This window comes from Capra hircus, chromosome 4 (assembly GCF_001704415.2).
Source record: "Capra hircus breed San Clemente chromosome 4, ASM170441v1, whole genome shotgun sequence".
Taxonomy (NCBI): Eukaryota; Metazoa; Chordata; class Mammalia; order Artiodactyla; family Bovidae; genus Capra; species Capra hircus.
In genome coordinates, this window is record NC_030811.1 from 101,019,547 (window position 1) to 101,043,219 (window position 23,673).

General features: G+C 41.9%; 1 protein-coding gene across 1 annotated transcript in view; it reads left to right on the forward strand.

Annotated features, from left to right (window-relative positions):
- The window catches only part of THSD7A (thrombospondin type 1 domain containing 7A), a 481,774-nt gene that overhangs the window by 445,289 nt on the left and 12,812 nt on the right, over positions 1–23,673 (forward strand). Inside the window, exons 17-22 of the mRNA XM_013963159.2 lie at positions 1,797–1,950; positions 4,961–5,105; positions 6,669–6,784; positions 10,207–10,324; positions 10,572–10,717; positions 11,137–11,311. Coding sequence (XP_013818613.2) covers positions 1,797–1,950; positions 4,961–5,105; positions 6,669–6,784; positions 10,207–10,324; positions 10,572–10,717; positions 11,137–11,311 — 854 coding nt within the window. The remainder of the gene's footprint in view (positions 1–1,796; positions 1,951–4,960; positions 5,106–6,668; positions 6,785–10,206; positions 10,325–10,571; positions 10,718–11,136; positions 11,312–23,673) is intronic.

Genomic DNA, 23,673 nt, shown 5'->3' on the forward strand with positions numbered 1-23,673 from the left:
GTGATTCTCTCTGATATAATGTAGTGAATTTTTTATTATTTCTTCTGATTTTCCTAAAATGAATTTATTACTTGTATAATAAAAACTGAAGGAAAAGAAAAGCCTTTGAAAATAAAAAGTTTTATGTACATAAGTACTTAATAGAGTATTGAACATCTGTCCCTAACTCTGGATCAATAGGTAATTTTGCAAGTTAATCCTTGTACATCATGTCAGAGCCTAACATGAATGCAATCTTTTCTTAGCAGCAAATCCAACTTTGGAGATTGAACTGTCCTGTCTGTTCCATGTCCTCTCAGAGCTGCTGTCAACAGAGCATTTTTAAAATGCCAGTGAAGCTAGAAATTTTTTCCTAGGACACTAAAATTCTCCCCCCAAAATGTATAATTTACTTTTTTCCTTCAACAGGGATATTGCAAAAAAAGTCTACATTTGCAGGTTTTTGTGATTACTTTTTAGTTTTTAATTTATCTTTAATTGAAGGATAATTGCTTTATAGTATTGTGGTGTTTTCTGCCAAACATCAACATGAGTGATTACTTTTTATATTTATATTCAGCATACAAAAAATGGAGAGCTGGGTATCTGCATGGATATTTTTTCAGGTTACAAACCCAGTTAAGACGAAGCCAACAGCATAGTTTTCCAGTTTTTGATGCATCCCACAGGAAACCCACATTTCTCTTAAAATCAGCAGCACGGTATGGAAAGGTGATTCTGCAGAGATCTGTCAAGATGCAATCTCCCTACTGATTGTAAATCCCTGAGAAAAGTTGAGATTCCAGGTATAATTGGTAATATAATGCAACCAACAGTTTAAAACATTGCAGTGGGTTTGAGGCTTAAGAGCCCAAGCCTTCCTCTTCATCTCCTGCAATACAGTTCTCTTCCCAAACTTAATAATTTGGTTGACCTTCTCTGAGTCACAAATGAGAGATAAAGTTTTTGTCTTCTATTAGAAAAGTGCCTGGAGAGATTAACTATGGTAAAAAGCAAAGTCCAATATACTAGCCACTTTAATTAGATTCCCAAGAGATGAGTTAAAGAGCCCTTTATGACTGCTCACAACACAATGAAATGTAATAAAATGTTTGGATTTACTCTGTTAAAAGAAAACTAACAAAAAAAAAAGGTCAAGATAGAGGAAGACCCCAGCAACCCCATTTAGAGAAGTCGTGCTATTACCCTAACGATTGTCTCTCACTTCTGGCTTTCTTTTAAGGTTATCAGCAAATGGGAAGCGAAAATTACTTGTTAAATGACAAAATAACTTGATAAATGTCATCAGTTACTTTCAAAAGCAGTTAATGAGACCTCTGCCTAGGAGATTTCAATGTGCCTTGTCCGCCATCATATATGAATCTAACTTCTCTGTGGAATCCACTATTTTTCTTGAAAGAAAAAAAATGCATTATATTCCAAAATTGCAACCCATCTCTGAATATCTTTGGCCAATGCTTTAGTTTCATCATGATAATTTAGGTGTAAATAAATGACTCTCTCCTTTCAGAGGAAGACACATAGAGTTTGCATAAACAGAGTATACACATAGTGGCTACAGTTTAAAAGATGATAATGATACATGCAAGTAGAGATTTTTAAGTCACACTGAATGGCTCCAACTATTTATGGGAGGCAGAGATCTTCTGTGTCTTTATGTTTGGAGAATTTTATTCATTAAATGCCAAGCTCCCCATACCCTGCCTCCATGGTGATGTCTTAAGAGAAACCTTGAACCTTGTGGGTTGGCCATTGTTTGTCCAAATTCCTTCACTGATAGACGTGTTTTCTTCTAGATGCATGCAGAACACAGCAGATGGCCCCTCTGACCACGTAGAGGATTACCTCTGTGACCCAGAAGAGATGCCCCTGGGTTCTCGAGAGTGCAAACTGCCATGTCCTGAGGATTGTGTGGTATCCGAATGGGGTCCGTGGACCCGATGCTCTTTGGTGAGACAATTAACCATTTGTTGATGTAGAATTTGCTAAATTCCTTACCACTAAAGCTTTCAAACTACCATTAAGAAAAGAAAACTTGGTTACTGAATTAGTTACCAAAGCAAGGTGTGCTGTCGGCTACTTCATTCTTACAAATGCGCCATTTAAAATCAGCAGTGTTTAGACTCATCCCGGCACAGCTTAGCCTCTTGCAAACTTTATACTCCTTCACCATCCTCCTAATCCTAGCACAGAAATGCCTTTAGATTGATTTATGAATACACAGCATATTAAAAACTGCAGTGGTGATAATGATTCCCTCCAGGTAAAGAGATAAAGAATGAGACTCTAGTAAAAGTACTTTCATGGTGTCAAGGTGTTATCATCCCTTGCTTTTTGCCTAGGCCATTTTATTTAAATCGTAGGAATAATCTTTCACACTGTGGGGATATGGCAGCAGCAGTATTGACACTAAAACTCAAAAGATTCTGGTAAAAAAGGGAGTAGAAAAAAGAAAGCTGGGCATCAATGAATCTCTTTCCAGGCACTGACTGAGCATCTTTGGACCTGGAAAGCCAGCTGAGAGTTTCAAATCGCACCGAGCTTCTAGATTTCAGCAGCCCATGGGGGCACTTCCATGGGCCCTGGGGAGGAGAGTCACTGAAACAGGACTGGCCGATGATGTAGGAAATTTGGCTTACCCCGGGCACATTTGTAAAGCTGCACACTCAATGTGGCATCAAAAGCATGGAAAAAATATTTAATGTGTAATTTATTTGCTGAAATATAATATGGGACAGATACATGTTTTTCAAGGAGGGATTAATTTTCTGTTCCAGTGTTAACATTGTTAAAGACGCTGATTAGCAGCCAACTGATAGAGCACGAGCGAAACGGGGGGCATTTGACTTGGATACAGAATAAACGGCAATAAAGAATCAATCAGCTGTTTCACAAGGGCATGCAAATAATTTTGTGTTCTAATTTCATAGCATCAGGTTTGAAGTTACTGTCTCTGCTCTTAATAACCAAACGTTTCCAAAACAAGACTGTAGCAGTAGGAGAATGGCAGCCGGTTTTTTAAAATTAGTGCTACCTTATATTTGTGTCCGTGTATGTGTGCACATTCAGTTCAGTTCAGTCGCTCAGTTGTGTCCAACTCTTTGCGACCCCATGAATCGCAGCACGCCAGGCCTCCCTGTCCATCACCATCTCCCGGAGTTCACCCAGACTCACGTCCATCGAGTCCGTGATGCCATCCAGCCATCTCATCCTCAGTTGTCCCCTTCTCCTTCTGCCCCCAATCCCTCCCAGCATCAGAGTCTTTTCCAATGAGTCAACTCTTCGCATGAGATGGACAAAGTACTGGAGCTTCAGCTTTAGCATCATTCTTTCCAAAGAAATCCCAGGGTTAGGAAAATATTAATAGCTGTTTTTCCAGGGACAGAGGAGCCTGGTGGGCTGCAGTCCATGGCATCGCAGAGTCGAGCACAACAGATCAACTAACTCATACACATACACACAACCTTAATTTTTTGGGTCCAAGAAAATAGATTATAAGTTCTGTGACCTACAGTAAAATTTGTGACCTACAGTAATTAGTATGAACATATATTTTTGTGTATGGATGATGTGATGTATCTATGAATATTTGACACATAGACTCTTTTTAATCCCAGTTTTATTGAGAGATAATCAACAGACATGTTTAAGGCATACAGCATGATGGTTTGATTACGTATATTGTGAAACGATTACCACAATAGTTTCAGCTAGCATCCATCTTCTCAAATAAGTATGATAAAAAGAAGAAAAGAATAAAGGGGGGGACAATGTTCTGCTTGTGATGAGCACTGTTAAGATTAACTCTGTTAACAACTTTGCTATATAACATATGGCAGTGTTAGCTACAGTCATCATGCTGAACTTGATGTATTAGTAGGCATGTGTCCCTACTACTTCCTGTCTTATAACTGGAAATTTGTACCTTTGACCACTTTCCTCCAGTTCTCCCTCTCCCCTACTCCTACTTCTGTTAACTGCAAGTCTGATCTTTTCCTAAGAGTTTTGTTTTTTCATTTTAGATGCCCCATGTTAGTGAGAGCATGCGGTATTTGTCTGTCTCTGTCTGACACCTCACTTAGCAGAATGCCTTTGAGATCCATCCATGTTGTCATAAATTGTAGGCATCCTCATTTTTTATGGCTGAATAATATTCTGTTGTATGATCATTCTATAGCTTATTTATCCATCAATGGACATTTTGGGCTTTTTCTGTATCTTGGTTATTGTAAATACTGCTGCAGTAAACATAGGGGAACAGATATATTTTCAGGTTAGACACATAGACTCTTAAGTATTGTCAACTCCAGAGAAAGACACAGCCTGAAAGTTGCCAGTTAAGTTTCATTTGGGGTTCATTGTTCTGAGGACAGTGGCCTGGGAGACGGCCTTTTAGATAGCTCTGAGGAACTGCTCCAAAGAGGTGGAGGAGGAGACTGAATAAGCAGGAGTTTTTGCTGGGGGGCAAAAACACATAGTCAAATATCAAAAGAGTACTGCTAATCAGTGAAATAGAAATCTCTAGTTAATAATGTTAGTGCTTTCCTGTGTATAGAAATATGCAGGACTCTGGGCTCATTGAAATTATTCCTTAGACATGTATCTTAACCATCTCAGGTCAGTATCCAAAGCATGGAACAGTGCCTCTTTTTCTCGATCCTGTTTGCTCAGGGCACATCACCTGCAGCAGCTGCAGTGGTGATGGTTTGGTGCTTGTGGAACCAGGACAGTGGGACCATTCTCTGTCTGCTGGAACGGCAGGCAGCATTCCCTGTCCACAGCATCTTAGAGCCAGATGGCACATCAGAAACTCATCCAGCACCTGGACTTACAGATGAGATTGCTGAAGTTAGCCAGTGGCCCAAAGGTTCTAACTCGTGCTCCAGTGCTTGCCTTAATACATTTGCTCTTGTGTGGCCAAGTACTCACCTTTCTGAGGAGTTATGTTATTCTCTGTCAGCCTTGCAATCAAAGCAATTTCCGGCAAAGGTCAGCTGATCCCATCAGACAACCAGCTGAGGAAGGAAGAGCCTGCCCTGATGCTGTGGAGAAGGAACCCTGCAACCTGAACAAAAACTGCTTCCACTATGATTATAATGTAACAGGTACGTGAGTAGCCTTCACCTCATAAAGGCCAAATTCCATGTCTGTCAGCTTAGCAGCATTCCCAGAAGTATGGTTCACCTCCATCCACATGTCTTTTGGACATGGTACTTGGTGATTTAGTCACTGAGTCGTGTCTGACTCGTGACCCCATGGACTGTAGCCCACCAGGCTCTTCTGTCCATGGGATTTTCCAGGCAAGAGTACTGGAGTGGGCTGCCATTTCCTTCTCCAGGGGATCTTCCCAACCCAGGGATCAAACCCACATCTCCTGCATTACAGGCAGATTCTTTACCGCCTGAGTCACCAGGAAAGCCTACTGCTTAGTCTCCCAGCAGTAATTCTGTATTAAATGAAATAAATATTTATCTGTCTCATTTTTAATAAACATCAAGATAGAGAATGAAAATATCACACAAACATTAGCTCTTAAGGCAGATTGTGAATAGTCTAAGGGTTCCTATGTAAGACATCCTCCCACTTTCAGAAGGTAGAAATAAATATCTTTCCCAAGGATATCAGTTTATTGAAAGATGTTTTTCTTCTTCAAAATATGTTTAATCATTATGAGTACTGGGACAGCAATTCTTTTCATGGGGGCAGTTCATATGCATGATTAGTCTGACGTAAAAAGCATTAGCAAGCTTATGTGTATGTGTATACACCTTCCAAATAGTGTATGAAGAGAATTTTTTAGTGTTATCAAAGGTCTAGGTAGAAAAAGATAATTTTTTTTTAGAAGAAAAAAAGGCTTATCATAAATTCTGTTTTTCCCCCAAACCCTCGTCTCATATGTCATCAAGGCATATTCTCTAGGAAAGAAGAGGTTTTGGGGGGCTTATATGTCTTGGGGCAACCAAAGCTTATTTTGGAATTTTCCCCCATGTAATTTTCATGCTGAAATAAACCCCAGAAACTGTACTAAGACACATAGCAGTCAGCTTGATTTTTTGTTTCTTTTGGTTTTTCTCTTCAATTTGCTTTCGTGACACAATGAATTCACAGTTCTCTGGGACAGGCTACATTTCCCTGGGAAGAAAGATAAAACAATTACCTTGCAAAAGATACTTAATAAGAGAAAAAATATGGCCAAGCTGGTTTTGAAATAAATAATACATTTTACAATATCCTAAGTATGGACAGCAAGTGAAATAGTTTTATTTGGATATAACTACACAAAATGCCAGGCATTAAAATTATGATTATTTTGCTAAAACAAAAATGTTGACATTTACATTTTTACTTTCATTAGGATAAACAGTTTCTAAGTGACATTTCACCTGCAGGCCACAGCCATTTTTACAGCATCACCAAACGACTAGCCATCAAGATGGTCAAGAGACAGCTGCCTCAGGAATAATCCCCGTAGCTGTGTGCAGCCCCAGCAATTCCATTTGACTCCTGATACGTTCAAAGCTGGGACCCATATGCTCTGCATGTGGGATGATTGATGGTGGGGCTTAGGAAGCAGTTGTGAATTAAATACGGGATTCAGGTCATCCGAGTTTCATTTGAAATCTGTTCCGTACATAGCCTTCTGTTCTGATGCCCTCCTTCCCTTTCAGACTGGAGCACGTGCCAGCTGAGCGAGAAGGCAGTATGTGGGAATGGCATTAAAACAAGGATGTTGGATTGTGTTCGAAGTGACGGCAAGTCAGTTAACCTGAAATACTGTGAAGAGGTGAGGGGAGGCTGTGTTATATCTTTGTGAGTAAATTCTTCCCCAATAGTCTCAATTCATGCTGAGCCAAGTGACCGGTGCTTCATGCAGCTCTTTGCCAGCAGATGTTTTCTGCTAAACACGCTCTTGAAAAGAGATTCTTTCCAGCATTACTGATTTCTACACATAATTTCCTGTATTTTGTTCTGCTGGGAGCCCAAAGGTATGCTAATTAGCCCATTCCGAAAGAAATGCTTGGGTAACAATAAGTAATCAAGGTGAATAAAGGCAATAAATCTTAATCAGACTACTCATCATCTTTTGTAATTTCATATGAATTTTGTGTTGCCTGGGACACCTGCCAAGAGCCGCCATTTATTCTCTCTGTTGCAAAACATTGACCGCATGTGGTTTGGTAACAGATTTTGATATTAGGATCTAATACCCAGCTGTGAGACTCTGAGTCAGGTCTGGGTGGGAGAGAGCTTGAAATCTAAACAAAGGAATGGAGTCTACCATTACTGTCTTTTGTTAACTCTCCAGTTTACAAAAGTGATGTGATCTTTTCTAATATGACCTTATGAAATGTGAGAAGACGTAGTCGTAGTTTTCATGAAGCTGTACTTCAGGTTACAATTATTCCGTCTAATTTCCAGACGAAAAGGGTACTCATCTTCCTGACAGGTTTTGACTCCTCCTGAACTAAGGCCCAGTGGGTTCAACATGAACCAAGACAGCTAGAGCCTCCGTAGACCTGGAACACCCAGGGAGGGACTTGAAACCTCAGTAGGGCTCAGTGGACATGTGACCACAATCTCTGTCTGCCTGTCCTAGAGGTTATTATAAGCCTGTGGTAAATTATTCCAAATCTTAAGGGAAAACTCAAGATGGAAATATTTTAATCCATTTGATATCTTCAATATTATCATATAGACCTAATTTAACTTTCTATATATCTGTCCATAGGAATGGAGCTCCCAAATGCAATGAAAACAAATTTAGTTAATAAATTCCTCCATCTTACCACATAATTCAGTCAATTATGGCCTTAGCTTTAATCAGAAATTTCATACCTGAATCAATTTGGCTTTGAAACTAATAACATCAAAGTAATGTGACCACTATAAAAATGCAAAAATAATATTAATAGTGAATTTTTTTTATAGTTATACACACAGGCTGGAGAGCATCCTGTGATCTGCCTCTCACATGAGTCTTTTTTTTGTTTTTGCAAATGCACAGGCAAACGCCCTTCTAGGCCAGAATAAAATAACAATGAATAGCTCTGAGAGCTTTTAGAAAGCTTCACCCAAAGCATCTAAGTTGTGTCACTAACTCGTGTCCGACCTTCTTACATTATCACATAAGACCAGAGTTGAAGTATCTCATATGACTCTGGAAAAAAAGATATAAATAAAGCCTTTATTTCTTCAATGAAATATGAGTAAAAGTTTGAGAAATAATTTTTGTTATCCAGAAGTCTGGATAAATTTACTTTTATGTACAAATATTATCATGTTTGAATACTATGATGGCAATTAGGGAGTCAAATCATTAACACTGTAGCACACACTGTATTCAGGGAGAACAGTGTTCCTCTCGCAGGAATTGAATTAAACAATTCTTATCCCATTTTATCCACCCTATGGAAGCAGTAGAATTAAATAATAGCCCTGAGAAAAGCTGGCTGTCTTTTCTAACACTGGATTGGTTGCCTACCTACTAATACATGTGCAAACCCTTCATTCCGTGCAGCAGCAGTAGCTAACTCGTGCTGTTCCTCTAACAGCCAAAAAGGAAGATGGCACTGCTCTCCAGCAAAGAGGAAAATTAGGGTTAAACCCAGCCAGCATTTATATAGCACTTCTGTCTTTGATGTTTCTCAGACATTAATTTACCTAATACCTAATAATTTGGTTTCTCCTTTCCTATTCTTTGATCCCTGAACATATGTTTAGATAAATGATAGATTAGACAGATGATAGAGGAGAAAAGAAGATACAATAAATTTAAGGAAGACTACATTGTAAAGCAACTGTACTCCAATAAAAATGAAGTAATAAAAACATTTAAGAGAATAAGTAGTACAGGGTTAAAATATCTTACTGTTAGATATCGAAAATGTCTGTAAACAGACATCCTTTTTAATCCCCTAGTGAAGTAAATAAGCCAATAGTAATTGAATTCTGTGATTTAAACCCTTTCTCCATGAAATCATCATGTACCTTAAAAAGCAAAACATAATTTTTATCATATCACCTTAGGGTTTCCATCTCTAATCTCTCGTGACTTCAAGTGATTTTATGAGACTTAAGTTGATATGGTAAAAGTTTTCATACCAAATGCTCAGCTTTGTCAAGTATTACTGGTGGAGAATATAATGGGAGTGCCTGCTGAGGGTTCTGGGGCATAGATCACCGATCTGATCCTCTCGCAGTGCATAACTCGGAGCCAGGAGCGCTACTTGAATCACAACATAACATTTCAGAAAATTTTTCTTTTGCCATTTTCTGCTATATAGATTAGACACTGTAAGCTTATCTTTCATGCAGAAATAAAAAAGGTCTTAAAAATCCCCAAGGATTACCAGTTTTAAAAATTGCACTTTCCTAACCTGCTCTTAATTTTTTCTATCTCAATGCTACTTTGCACCTTAGACTTTTAACATGTGTGCATACACAGTGGATAAAATCTCTTCCTGTATTATAAAGGTAGAATACTTAAGCAATGCAACCAAATGTAATAAAATACACATTATCATGAGATGAGAGACTAATGGCAAAATAACAATTACACCACCGTTGGCTGCTGAATTTTAAAAGAGAAAATCTCTGTAAAAAAATTAATAAATATATATAAAATATTTGTAATAAAAATTCTAAAGGCCCACTCTTCCTTTTGAGAGAGGTAGCTTATTCAAAACTGTTTTATATTATGTTAGTACATTATATTTTGGGGTTTGAGTGGCAAGTGGTCTTTAACTTTTCTCCTTTGCTTTTCAGTTTGACATCCACATGCAAAAATAATATCCCCCCAATGCAAGTATATGTCTGTATATTGATGATAGTCTTGGTGTTTAACTAGTAGAAAATATTTGTGCTTACACCTATTTATTCCTCCTTTAGGGAAATTCAACCCATATGGAGATTAAATCTTCCTTTTTTCATTTTTTATTTAAAAAGGTCCATAATATATATTACATAAATTTGCTTCTCCATTCGTCCTATTCCTTTTGCCCCACCTCTCCTGGAGTGAACCACTTTATATTTTTAATAGTTTGGGTCTTTGTCCTGCAGACTTGTTTTTACTTTATTATGCATCTTGCTTATTCCTCCTCTCCTCCCTACTCCTGTCTTGCCCTTCCTCCTGCCCTCCTTCCTTCAGCACTATACCATGGTCTTGCCTCAGCATCAGTACAAACAGATCTGCTTCTGTCCTTTCAGCTTGGCTTGGAGAAAACCTGGCAGATGAACACGTCCTGCATGGTGGAATGTCCTGTGAACTGTCAGCTTTCTGACTGGTCTCCGTGGTCAGAATGTTCTCAAACGTGTGGCCTCACAGGTTTGTTTGTGCCTTATTTGGCATTTGATTAATGGTCAAGGAGTACAAAATAAAATGTCCCTCTTACTTTAAGTCATATCAGACAATCTTCAGAAAGGTTGAATCGGGGTAGATTTCTTTCCAAAACACCTAAACCTTTCTTGTTCCTCAAACCTCAGGAGAAATGTCTTTGACCCCTTCTCCGAGAAAGATACATGCTTGATAATATAGCATATTACTAACAGTGCATCACGTTGTATCTTTTAAGGAAAAATGATCCGAAGACGAACAGTGACCCAGCCCTTTCAGGGTGATGGAAGACCATGCCCTGCTTTGATGGAACAGTCCAAGCCTTGCCCAGTGAAGCCTTGTTATCAGTGGCGGTATGGCCCATGGTCTGCATGCCAAGTGCAGGTAATCAGTCTCAAGAAGTGGTATGGAAATGTGTGTTTTTTATCTGCAGAGACTTGGTTTCAGAAATCTCTCTCAGAGCTTAGAGATGGCATGTTTCTTGTTAAAGATTTTAGTACCTTGCCATTTCATAGCTGTTTAATTAGTTTTGATAACAAGCACTTCCTGTCCCATATTTTAAAACCATTTGGAGACTGATCCATTTTAATGAAAATTTATTTGCCTGTCTTTGGCTAGAAAACAAATAAATTGTTCATTGTATGCTTTATAGCTAGTGCCCTACAGAACTTCTTCCCTAGGGTTTCAGATGCTCCTTAAACTGCTCGTAAATCATAATCAGTGGTGCAGAGATGACTGTTGAACGATAAGCTAACTAGTGAATTATTTTCTTTCCTGATTAGTCATGTCTTCCTCCATTTCAGGATGCACAGTGTGGCGAAGGGACCAGAACAAGGAATATTTCTTGTGTAGTGAGTGATGGGTCAGCTGACGATTTCAGCAAAGTGGTGGATGAAGAATTCTGCACTGACATTGAACCCACTATAGATGGTAATAAAAACGTGGTTCTCGAGGAAACCTGCACCCAGCCTTGCCCAGGTAACAACAGCAAAACAGAATTCATACTTTTGGCCATTCCTTACCAGGACCACGGTGAAGGGGTTGCATGTGTAAGCCCAAGGTAAGAGATGCCAACAGTCTTCTCATTCAGTAATACCTGTGCAAACAGCTAGAGGCTGTAGTGCGGATGAAGTGGGCACTGCCTCCTTATTGCCAGCTGGGGGTGAAGTCCAGTTCCACATGAGCCTCTATTGACACTCACCCCCTTGGAGTTTTAACATCTGCAAAGAATGGCAGAACATACATATATTCAGGATTTCCAGAAAGAGAAGACGGAGAATGAGAGGCAGCCTGTGTTTATATACATAACGCATAGAGAAGGATTTAAGTCATAATGGAAGCTTCTTGTGGGTCCTGGGTACAGTGTACAACAAATTCACACCTAGATACGCTGTAGTGAAAACATAAAATGTAGGAAAATAGAGAATTTATGAAGCATTCAGAAACAAAAAAGCAGATCACCCACAACTGGAAGACAATCGGAATTATCACAGATTCGTCTTAGCTAGATGGAAGCCAAAGATAATGGAATATATTCAGAGCGCGATACAAAATAATCAACAACCTAAAATTCTACTGCCAGCTAAATTATCATTCAAGAGAAAACTTTCAAAGAAATCAGTGGCTCAGTGTTGGACACAGGAGTGCAAGCAAGTAAAATGTGGAAGGAAAATGCTGTGTATCAAGTGGTGTAGAAATAACTAGCAGGAAGTGATACGTTAATGATGAGGAATTTGGGCTTCATGCAGAACACCCAAAGGCAGATAGAGTCAAAATAATCCCATTGTCAAGCATGACCTTGGGCCTTCAGATCAAGGGGCAGGAATATATTTGTGGGCTAGAAAAGAACAAGACTGAGTGTAAATTAACTATCTTTTTACATTTAATTGCTATTTTATATTTGAGTTTAATTGATTTACAATAATGTGTTAAGTATCAGGTGTAAAGCCAAGTGATTCAGTTATGTACATACACTCTTTCAGATATTTCTCCCATATAGATTATTTGAAAATGATGAGTAGATTTCCCTGTGTTATAGGGAAATTGGTCCTTGTCACCTGCCTGTTTTATAGATAGTAGTGTATATATGTTAATCTCAATCTCCTAATTTATCCCTCCCTCTCACCTTTTTCCTTTGATAACCACAAGTTTATTTTTGAAGTTTATGAGTCCATGTTTTAGAAGTAAGTTCACTTGTGTTATTGGTTTAGATTCCACATGTAAATGACAGCATGCGATATTTATCTTTCTCTGTCAGGCTGACTTCAGTTAGTACCGTGATCTCCAGGTCCTTCCGTGTTGCGGCAGATGGCATTATTTCATTCTGTTTTATAGCTGAGTATCATTCCGTTGTATGTATGTACGTGTGTTTTTGCGCATTTCTCTCTTCCTGGACGTTTAGCTTCCATGTCTTGGCTATTGTAAATAGTGATGCCGTGAACTCTGGGGTGGGTGTGTCTTTTCCAGTCATGCTTTTCTCTGGATACAGGCCCAAGAGTGGGATTTCCAGACCATTCAGTATCTGTGTCTTTAGGGTCTTAAGGAACCTCCATGCTCTTCTCCACGTGGTTGTTAGCAATTTAGGTTTCAGCAGCAGTGTGGGAAGGTTCCCTTTTTTCCAGGCCCTTCCTAGCATTTGCTCTTTGTAGACTTTTTGATGATGGTCATTTTGACAGGTGAGAGGTGATGCCTCAGTGTAGATGTGCAGATTGTATTTTATTTTTTTGATATTTGTTTGTTTCTGGGTTTCTTTTCTTGCCCATGCTAGTTCTTTGTTGCTGTATGCAGGCTTTCTCTAGTTGCGGTGTGCGGGCTTCTCATTGCGGTGGCTTCTCTTGTTGTGGAGCATGGGTTCTAGATGCCCAGGCTTCAGTAGTTGAACATCTCATGAGCTCCAGCTGTGGTGCACAGGCTTAGTTGCTCCCTGGCATGTGGGATCTTCCCAGACCAGGAATCGAACTTGTACAAGGCACACTCTGAACCACCAGGAAAGTCCTTAATTTGCTTTTCTCTAACAATAGGCTATAGGGAAGACCTTTGTAGATGCTTTTTTTCTTTTAAAGAGTGTGAGTAAAAATTCCCTGTTGAAATTGACTTTTTGAAAGCCTGCCCTGTTTTGAATTGTTATTTGATTATGTACCCCAGGCCATTGTCTTAAAGCAGGAGTCACTTACAGCCCTACAGTCGTATTGAGTTTTTAGTACCCCTGAGCACATCGATTTCAATTTGCTGTTACTAGAAATGGCCACAAGGCGGCAACATTTACTCTTTCCAAACTGGTTATAGGGGCACCAGAGTCTTAGAGAAAGTCCTGTTCCTGGGTTGTAAATGACAGTGGAATGTAACAGAAAAAAAGACTCAAGGGTTGTGTCTCATTATTTCCTGCCTATGTTCTTCACCCCTACCTGGATAAATCCCAAACCCTTCAAATCTGCCCTGCCAATGGTGCCGTCATCTTTAAGTTGGGCACCTCAAAGGGAGGAAACTGGAGGTAGGAACCCTACCAACAGGGGCTATGGAGACCTGATGACTTTTCAAAGCTTTTCCAGCCCCAAGGGTCCACCATCCTTTGGGTGCAGTAGGCACACCTGTGGAGGGCTGGCCCCTAGCATGGACACTGTGCTTTCACCCAAGGGGACAAACATTACAGGTCCAACAGGGGCTCACTTGCGGGCACATTGCTGTCACCTCCTCGGCACCAAGGACAGTCCCGTTGGGGGACCCAGGTTGCTCAGGCTCCAGGGTGTAACAGCAGCCAGGGTCACCAAGCCCTATGGGGAATATAGGAGAGAACTCATTTTACTTGTAAAATTAGTACTTATTTTCTTTTTGAGTGTAGTTGCGTCCCAAGGTTGAGTTTGTTGTAGGTGGACAGCAACTACATGTAGATAGACATAGATGAGTATCTAGTCTTTTGAGGAAGCTTTGCCCTCCTGGGGTATGAGAGTGGAGAATAGGGTTTTCTGTGGTGTACCATACATAGCTCCTTGTTGATGCTCTTTTTTGAGATATTTGAGTGTGTATAAGAAGGTCACCTGGAGAAAGAAATGGCAATCCACTCCAGTATTCTTGCCTGGACAATCCCATGGACAGAGGAGCCTGGCCGGTCTGTGGGGCTGCAAGAGTCGGACATGACTTAGCAACTAAACCACTACCACCATGTTAATAGAAGATGAGATGGCTGGAAGGCATCACCAGTGCAGTGGACATGAACATGGGCAAATTTCAGGAGATGGTGAGGGTCCATGGGGTCACAAAGAGTCAGACACGACTGGGTGACTGAACAACAATGTTATCTCCAAAGCTTCCCTGTTGGCTCAGTGGTAAAGAACCCTACTGTCAATGCAGGACCCACAGGTTCAATCCCTGGGTCAGGAAGATCCCCTGGAGAAGGGAATGACAACCCACTCAGTAGTCTTGCCTGGGAAATCCCATGGACAGAGGAGCCTGATGGACTACATGAGGTCTCCAGATGGAGACACCACTTAGCAATTAAATCACCACCACCACAGGTTAATCCCAACGTCCTGATGTAAGACTGCCCCTGCTCTTCCCCTAACAAAATCCTAGGTGCATTTTCTAGGGCTGTGACTCTTTGTCTTCTGTAGATGAATTCCTTTGTCTCCATTTTTAGATTCCATCTAAAAGTGATACTGTATGATATTTGTCTTCCTCTGTCAGACGTACTTCACCTAGAATGATCAGCAGTAAGTCCTTCAATGTTGCTGCAAATGGTATTAGTTTATTCACTGAGATGGCTGAATGAACTTGTACATAAATGCGTCTTTTTCTGTTCATCTCTGGAAGGACACAGGATTGCCTTCACGTCTTGGCTATTGTAAATAGTGCTGCAGTGGACATTGGGGTGGTTTGTTTTTTCCAGTTATACTTTTCTCCAGATATACACCCAAGAGTGGATTTCCAGACCATAATGTATCTGTGTCTTTAGGGTTTCAGGGAAACTCCATGCTGTTCTCTACAGTGGCTGTTAGCAATTTTTATTTTCAGCAGCAGTGCAGAAGGGTTGCCTTTTCTGAAGCCCCTTTCCAGCACTTACTGTCTGTAGACTTTTTGATGATAGCCATTCCGGCGGATAAGAGGTGATACTTCTGTGGAGATATGATTTGCTTTGTCTGACAGTGGGCACTGGTAAGGATCTTTGTTGGTGCTTTTTTTCTTTTAAGAGTGTGAGTAATATTTACCTGTTAAAATGGGCTTCTTGAATGCCTGCCCTGTTTCAAATTGTTACGTGATTATGTCTTGAGGGCAGGAGACATTTAGAGCCCCAGAGGTGTTGTGAATTTTAAGAGCCCCTGGCCAGTTTTCAAAGTTGTTGTTCCTGGAAATGGCCACGAGGCGGCAGCACCTCTTCTTTCCTCATCTCTGGTTATTGGAGCACCAGAGAATGGCACCCCACTCCAGTACTCTTGACTGGAAAATCCCATGGATGGAGGAGCCTGGTAGGCTAGAGTCCATGGGGTCGCTAAGAGTCAGACACAACTGAGTGACTTCACTTTCTCATGCATTGGAAAAGGAAATGGCAACCCACTCCAGTGATCTTGCCTGGAGAATCCCAGGGACGGGGGAGCCTGGTGGGCTGCCGTCTATGGGGTCGCACAGAGTCGGACACGACTGAAGCGACTTAGCAGCAGCAGCAGCAGTAGCAGAGTCTTAGAGAGGAGAAGGCAATGGCACCCCACTCCAGTGCTCTTGCCTGGAAAATCCCATGGATTCAGGAGCCTGGTAGGCTGCAGTCCATGGGGTCGCTAAGAGTCGGACAGGACTGAGTGACTTCACTTTCACTTTTCACTTTCATGCATTGGAGAAGGAAATGGCAACCCACTCCAGTGTTCTTGCCTGGAGAATCCCAGGGATGGGGGAGCCTGGTGCGCTGCTGTCTATGGGGTCGCACAGAGTCGGACACGCCTGAAGCGACTTAGCAGCAGTAGCAGTATCAGAGTCTTAGAGAAAATTGTGTCCTGGGTTGTAAATGAGAGTGGAATGTGCCAGAACAATGACCCAAGGGCCTGTGTCTCATTACTTCTTGCCCATCATTCTTCACCCACACCTCTGGGCAAATCCCAAACTCTTCAGTTCTGCCCTTCGGAAGGTGCTATCGTCATATTTAAGCAAGGCAGCTCTAAGTATGGAATCTGGAGGTAAGAACCCCACCACTGGGAGCCCTAGATACCAGATGACTTTTAAGAGCTCTTCCAGCCCAAAAGATCCAACCTCCTTTGGGTACCCTCAGCTTGGTGTGGCTGTGGAGGGCCAGCCCGGGTGAAAGATTGTGCTTTCACCCAGAGGGGACAAACACTACAGGTCTTATGGGGGCCCACGTGTTGGCATATCCGAAGACCGTCCAGCCTTTCACCCAAGGCTGCTCAGACTCCAGGGATGTGGCAGCAGCCTGGCTCACAAAGGCCTGAGGGGAATATAGGAGGCAATTCATTTTATTCTTAAAATTAAAATTTTTATTTGAAATGTTGATTTCCAATGTTGAGTTTGTTGTAGGTGTGCAGCAACTTGATAAGACAGATGAATATCTCATCTTTGGGGGGTGTTTTTCCCCTTAAGGTATTAGAGTGCTGAGTAGGGTCCCCTGTGCTGTAACGCAGGCCCTTGTGGATGCTCTTAGAGATATTTGAGTGTGTATATATGTTAATCCCAATGTCCTGATTAAACCCTCCCCACCCTAGCCCCGATCTTTCCCCTTCAGTAACCCTGAGTGGTGTTTCCAAGACTGTGTCTTTGTCTTTTGTGAAGGTGTTCTTTTGTATCAGTTTATACAGGCCATCTATAACTGATAACCTACGACCTTTGTCTTCCTGTGTCTGATGTACTTCATCTAGAACGATCATTGGTAGGTCCTTCTGTGTTCCTTCAAATGGCATTAGTTCACTCACTGGGAGGGCTGAGTAACATCCTCTTATATGTCTGTGTATATATATATATGGGCTTCCCTGGTGGCTCAGAGGGTAAAGCGTCTGCCTGCAATGCGGGAGACCCGGGTTCGATCCCTGGGTCGGGAAGATCCCCTGGAGAAGGAAATGGCAATCCACTCCAGGATTCTTGCCTGGAGAATCCCATGGATGGAGGAGCCTAGTAGGTTACAGTCCACGGGGTCACAAAGAGTCGGACGACTTCACCTTCATATATATATACACACACACACACCCCCATTCATCTCTGGCTTCATGTCTTGGCTATTGTAAATAGTGCTGCAATGAATGTTGGGGTGCATGGGTCTTTTCCAGTCATACTTTGCTCCAAATGTACACCCAAGAGTGGGATTTCCGGACCATATTGTACTTGTGTCTGGGTTTTAAGGAATCTCCATGTTGGTATCCAGGGAGGCTGTTAGCGCTTTGTTTTCAGCAGCATTGTAGGAGGGTTGCCTTTCCTCTAGAGCCTCTCTAGAACTTACTCTTTGTAGCCTTTTTGGTGATGGCCATTCTGATGGGTCAGAGTCGATGGTGATGCCTCTGTGTAGATTCGGTTGTACTTCTCTTAGTGGGCACTGGTAAGGATCTTTGTAGATTTGTTTTTTTCTTTTAAAGAGTGTGATTAACATTTACCTATTGAAATTGGCTTTTTTAAAGCATGCCCTGTTTCTAAGTGTTAGTTGGTTATGTACCCCAGGCCATGACTGCAGGATCAGTTCAGTTCAGTTCAGTTCAGTCGCTCAGTCCTGTCCGACTCTTTGCGACCCCATGAATCGCAGCACGCCAGGCCTCCCTGTCCATCACCAACTCCCGGAGTTCACTCAGACTCACGTCCATTGAGTCAGTGATGCTGTCCAGCCATCTCATCCTCGGTCGTCCCCTTCTCCTCCTGCCCCCAGTCCCTCCCAGCATAAGTCTTTTCCAATGAGTCAACTCTTCGCATGAGGTGGCCAAAGTACTGGAGCTTCAGCTTTAGCATCATTCCTTCCAAAGAAATCCCAGGGTTGATCTCCTTCAGAATATACTGGTTGGATCTCCTTGCAGTCCAAGGGACTCTCAAGAGTCTTCTCCAACACCACAGTTCAAAAGCATCAATTATTTGGCACTCAGCCTTCTTCATAGTCCAACTCTCACATCCATACATGACCACAGGAAAAACCATAGCCTTGACTAGACGGACCTTAGTCGGTAAAGTAATGTCTCTGCTTTTGAATATACTATCTAGGTTGGTCATAACTTTTCTTCCAAGGAGTAAGCGTCTTTTAATTTCCTACGACCTTTGTCTTCCTGTGTCTGATGTACTTCATCTAGAATGATCATTGGTAGGTCCTTCTGTGTTCCTTCAAATGGCATTAGTTCACTCACTGGGAGGGCTGAGTAACATCCTCTTATATGTCTGTGTGTATATATATATATACACATCCTGCAGTGACTGCAGGATAGAGGATACTTAAAGCCCTGCAGGCCTTTGGAGTTTAATGTGCCCCGAGCACTGGTCTTAAAGTTGCTGTTACTAGAAACAGCCGCAGTGTGGCAGCACTTCTGGTTATTGCTGCCCCAGCCTCAGAGAGAAGGCCTGTTTGGGGTTGTGAATGAGTGTGGAATGTGCCAGAACACCCACAGGCTTGTGTCTCATTACTCCTTGCCCATCATTTTTCACCCCTGCTGCTGCTGCTAAGTTGCTTCAGTCGTGTCCAACTCTGTGCGGCCCCATAGACGGCAGCGCACCAGTCTCCCCTGGGATTCTCCAGGCAAGAACACTGGAGTGGGTTGCCATTTCCTTCTCCAATGCATGAAAGTGAAAAGTGAAAGTGAAGTCGCTCAGTCATGTCTGACTCTTAGCGACCCCATGGACTGCAGCCCACCAGGCTCCTCTGTCCATTGGATCTTCCAGGCAGGAGTACTGGGGTGGGGTGCCACTGCCTTCCCCTACCACCTGACAAAACCCCAAACCTTCAATTCTTCCCTGCAGAGAGTGTTATTATTAAGTTGGACGCCTCTAAGGAAAGAATCTGGAGGTAGGAACCCCACCACCGGGAGCCCTGGAGACCAGATATCTTTTCAAAGCTCCTCCGACCCAAAGGGTCCACCATCCTTGGGGTGCCTTAGGCGTGGTGTGGCTGTGGAGGGCCGGTCTGGGTCCCGAGACTGTGCTTTCATCCAGCGGGGACAAACACTACAGGTCCTGCGGTGCAGTGCTCAGTCGCTCGGTCATGGAGGACTCTGCGACCCCATGGACTGTAGCCCGCCAGGCTCCTCTGTCCATGGGGGTGCTCCAGGCAAGGATACTAGAGTGAGTTGTCATGCCCTCCTCCAGGGGATCTTCCTGACCCAGGGGTTGAACCCAGGTCTTCCGCATTGCGGGTAGATTCTTTACCATCTGAGCCACCAGGGAAGCCCAGGAATACTGGAGTGGGTAGCCTATCCCTTCTCCAGGATATCGTCCCAAGCCAGGAATCCAGCAGGGGTCTCCTGCATTGCAGGTGGATCCTTTACCAGCTGAGCCACCAAGGAAGCCCCGCTACAGGGGCTCAGTTGCTGGCATATCCTTCTGAGACCCAGGACAGCCCATCCTTGCCCCCAAGGCTGCTCAGTCTCCAGGGATGTGGCAGCAGCCCAGGTCACTGAGCCCTGAGGGGAATATAGGAGGCAATTCATTTATCACATTAATGTCTACGTTCTACTGAAGTGTAGTTGCTTTCCAGTGTTGAGCTGGTTGTAGGGTACAGCAACTTGAAGAGGTATACAGTGATGAATATCTGGTCTCTGGGGGTGCTTTGCTTCTCTCGTGTACACTGAAGGGTTAACTAGGTTTCCCTGCACTGTGGTCCCTTGGTGATGCTCTTTAAGATACTTGAGTGTGTATATATTAATCCCAACATCCTGATCAAATCCTGCCTTCGCTCTTTCCCCTTCAGTAATCCTGAGTGGCTCTTCCAAGACTGTGAGTCTCTTTGTAAATGAACTTTTTGTATCCGTTTTTTAGATTCCACCTATAAGCGATACTGTATGATATTTGTCTTCCTGTGTCTGACATAATGCTCACTGGTAGGTCCTTCTCTGTGTATATATCCCTGTGTAAATATCCCAGACCATGTGGTATCTGTGTCTATAGGTTTTTAAGGAAACTCCATGCTGTTCTCCACAGTGGCTGCTGGCAGTTTACCTTTTCAGCAGCACCGAGGAGAGTTCCCTTTCTCCAGGCCTGTTACAGCACTTACTGTTTTTAGACTTTTTGATGATTGCCTTACTGACAGGTGAGAGGTGATCCCCTCAGTATAGATTTGATTTGCATTCCTCTAACGATGGGGCTTCCCTGGTGGCTCAGAGGTTAAAGCATCTACCTCCAATGCAGGAGACCCGGGTTGGATCCCTGGGTCGGAAAGATCCCCTGGAGGAGGAAATGGTAACCCACTCCAGTATTCTTGCCTGGAGAATCCCATGATGGGGTAGCCCTACCAGGCTTCCCCATCCATGGGGTCGCAAAGAGTCGGACACGACTGAGCGACTTCACAGAACAGAACAGAATAATGGACAATGTTAAGGATCTTTGTTAAGTCCTTTTTTATTTTAAACAGTGAGTAAAGTTACCTGTTGAAATTTTCTTCTTAAGAGCCTGGCCCTGTTTGCATTGTTATTCTATTATGTACCCCAGGCCATTTCTTAAAGGAAGGAGTCTTACAGTCCCACAGACCTTGTGAGTTTCAAGTGCCCCGTGCACCGGTTTTAAAGTTGGTTTTACTCAAAATGGCCACAAGGAGGCAGCATTTCTTCATTCCCAACTCTGCTTACTGAGGCACCATAGGAATTGGCAACCCACTGCAGTGTTCTTGCCTGGAGAATCCCAGGGATGGGGGGGCCTGGTGGGCTGCTGTCCATGGGGTCGCACAGAGTCGGACACGACTAAAGCGACTTAGCAGCAGTAGCAGCAGACTTACAGAAAGTGCTGTTCTGGGTTCTAAATGAGAGTGGAATGTGCCAGAACAAACACCCAAGGGTTTGTGTGTCATTACTTCTTGCCCATTTCCCTTCACCAGCCAAACCTCCACCTCTGACAAATCCCAAGTTCTCAAATCTGTTCTGCTGAGGCTTCTGTCAGTGTTTGAGAAGTGCAGATTAATTCAAGGAGGTATCGCCTCCCACCTGGCAGAATGCTGCTGCTGCTGCTGCTGCTGCTGCTAAGTCGCTTCAGTTGTGTCCGACTCTGTGCGACCCCATAGACAGCAGCCCACCAGGCTCCGCCGTCCCTGGGATTCTCCAGGCAAGAACACTGGAGTGGGTCCTGGCAGAATGACCACCATGTAAAGTTGCCATCAGTAAATGCTGTAGAGACTGGAGAGATGGGGGCCCTCCCACACTGTTTGTGGAAATATAATTTGGTGCAACTGTTTAGGAGTGCATTATGGAAGCTGCTTAAAAAACTAAAAATAGAACTACCATATGATCTAGCAATCCCACTCCTGGGCATAATTAGAAAAAGATTCATGCCTGACTGTGTTCTTTGTGGTGGGGTTTCCAATCGCCAAGACCTGGATAAAATCTAAGTGTCGATGTAATTGACAGAGGATGGACAAAGAAGATGTGTTACATATATACAAGGGAAGATTACTCAGCCGTTAATAAGACTGAAGCGGTGCCATCTGCAGCAACAGCGACGGACCTGGAGATTAGTATAAGTGAAGGAGGTCAGAGAAGCACAAACACCATATGATGGTGCTGACATGCGGAATCTAAAAGAAAGATACAAATAAACTATTTACAGAACAGATGCAGACTCACAAGAGCACGAACTTGGTTACCAGGGGGGAAGGGGTTGGGAAGTGGATTGAGAGTTTGCAATTGACATATACACACTTCTACAGATAATTGACAAGGTTTGCGGTATAGCACGGGGAACTTGACTTAATATTCTGTAACAGTTTAAATGGGAAAAGAAGTTGAAAACTAATGGATACTTGTATAGGTACAGTGAATCACTTTGCTGTACACTTATAGCTAACACATCATTGTTAATCAACTGTACTCCAATATAAAATCTGTTGTAAACAACTTGAAGAAAAATTTCAAGATCTCATAGTAACATAGAACAGGGCAATTCACCATTTTAATTAAAGCAAATTAGAAATCCAGTGGGAGGCTCCTGTTGTAAATTACAATCTATTCATTTCCACTCCCCTCTTGCTAATTTTTTCCAATGATGGGTTTTAAAAGCTAGCAACATATGAGCTAGTGAACATAAAGAGTAGAATACTGAGGTAGCAAATGCATTTCAAACAGTTGTAATTATCTTTGGCAGACAGAGTGTAGTTTTATTATTACAGTGGTTTATATGGCAAAATATAAAAATATATTTTATGCAAGTCAGTGCCTCACACTCATTTACTGCTATTAAATCTTGGAAGCTTGACATAGATTATTTTGGAGTGCTAATTGTATAATTCACAGACTAACATGAAAAGATTGAATTTTGTGTCAAAAAACACTATGTCAAGTGATATGAGAAGAGAGCTAAAGCCTAGTAATAAAAAGGTATATTTTACTTCCATGGAGTTCGCAGTCTCTGAGATGAAGTTATACTACACTCATATTGACAGGAGTTCCTCTATGTCATTTTTAATAGTTTCTCCTGAATAATTAAAAGCTGAGTGACCCAAAAGTAGCATTTCCTAAGGGATATAAATATTTCTAAAACTTTCTTTGACTGCTTAAAAATTCTTACTAGTTTTTTTCTCCCTAGCAATTCCAAAATTTACTAGAATTTCCTTCATTTTAGGATGACATTACATAGGGTAATAATGACGGACTATAATAAAGGCCTACAAAAATCACTCCACTTTAGTATCATACATGGATCTGTTTGTCAATAATTCACGTCTTTCCAGAACTTCTTAATCCTGCCACAAGTCTTTTTCATTAATCAGATCTGCAGGCAACTTTGTGCTAACGTTAGACATCTTCAGCATAATATAAGGCAATATAAATTAGGTGATATGGCTGAAATAATTAAAGTGATAAGAACTTCTTATGGATCTGTATTTATCAAAATGTACTGTACCCTCTGAACAGTATCGTCAAGCAGTGTCCTAAAGAATGAATTAGTGTATGGGAAAGGTGTATTGCATTAAGTCTTCCCTGTTCTGAAAATGGTTGAAGATGAACACATACTATGACCCAACAATTCCTACAGAACTGTAACTAATTTCTAGTTACATACCCAAAAGAAATACATATGTAAGTTCACCAAAAGACTCATACTGAAATGTCCACAACAGCAATATTCATAATGAGAAAAATCTACAACTCTATACACACCCATCAGTAGTATAATGGATATGTAAATGGTGGCATGTTTATATAATAAAGAACAGCAGTAACAATGAGCAAATTGTGATGGAT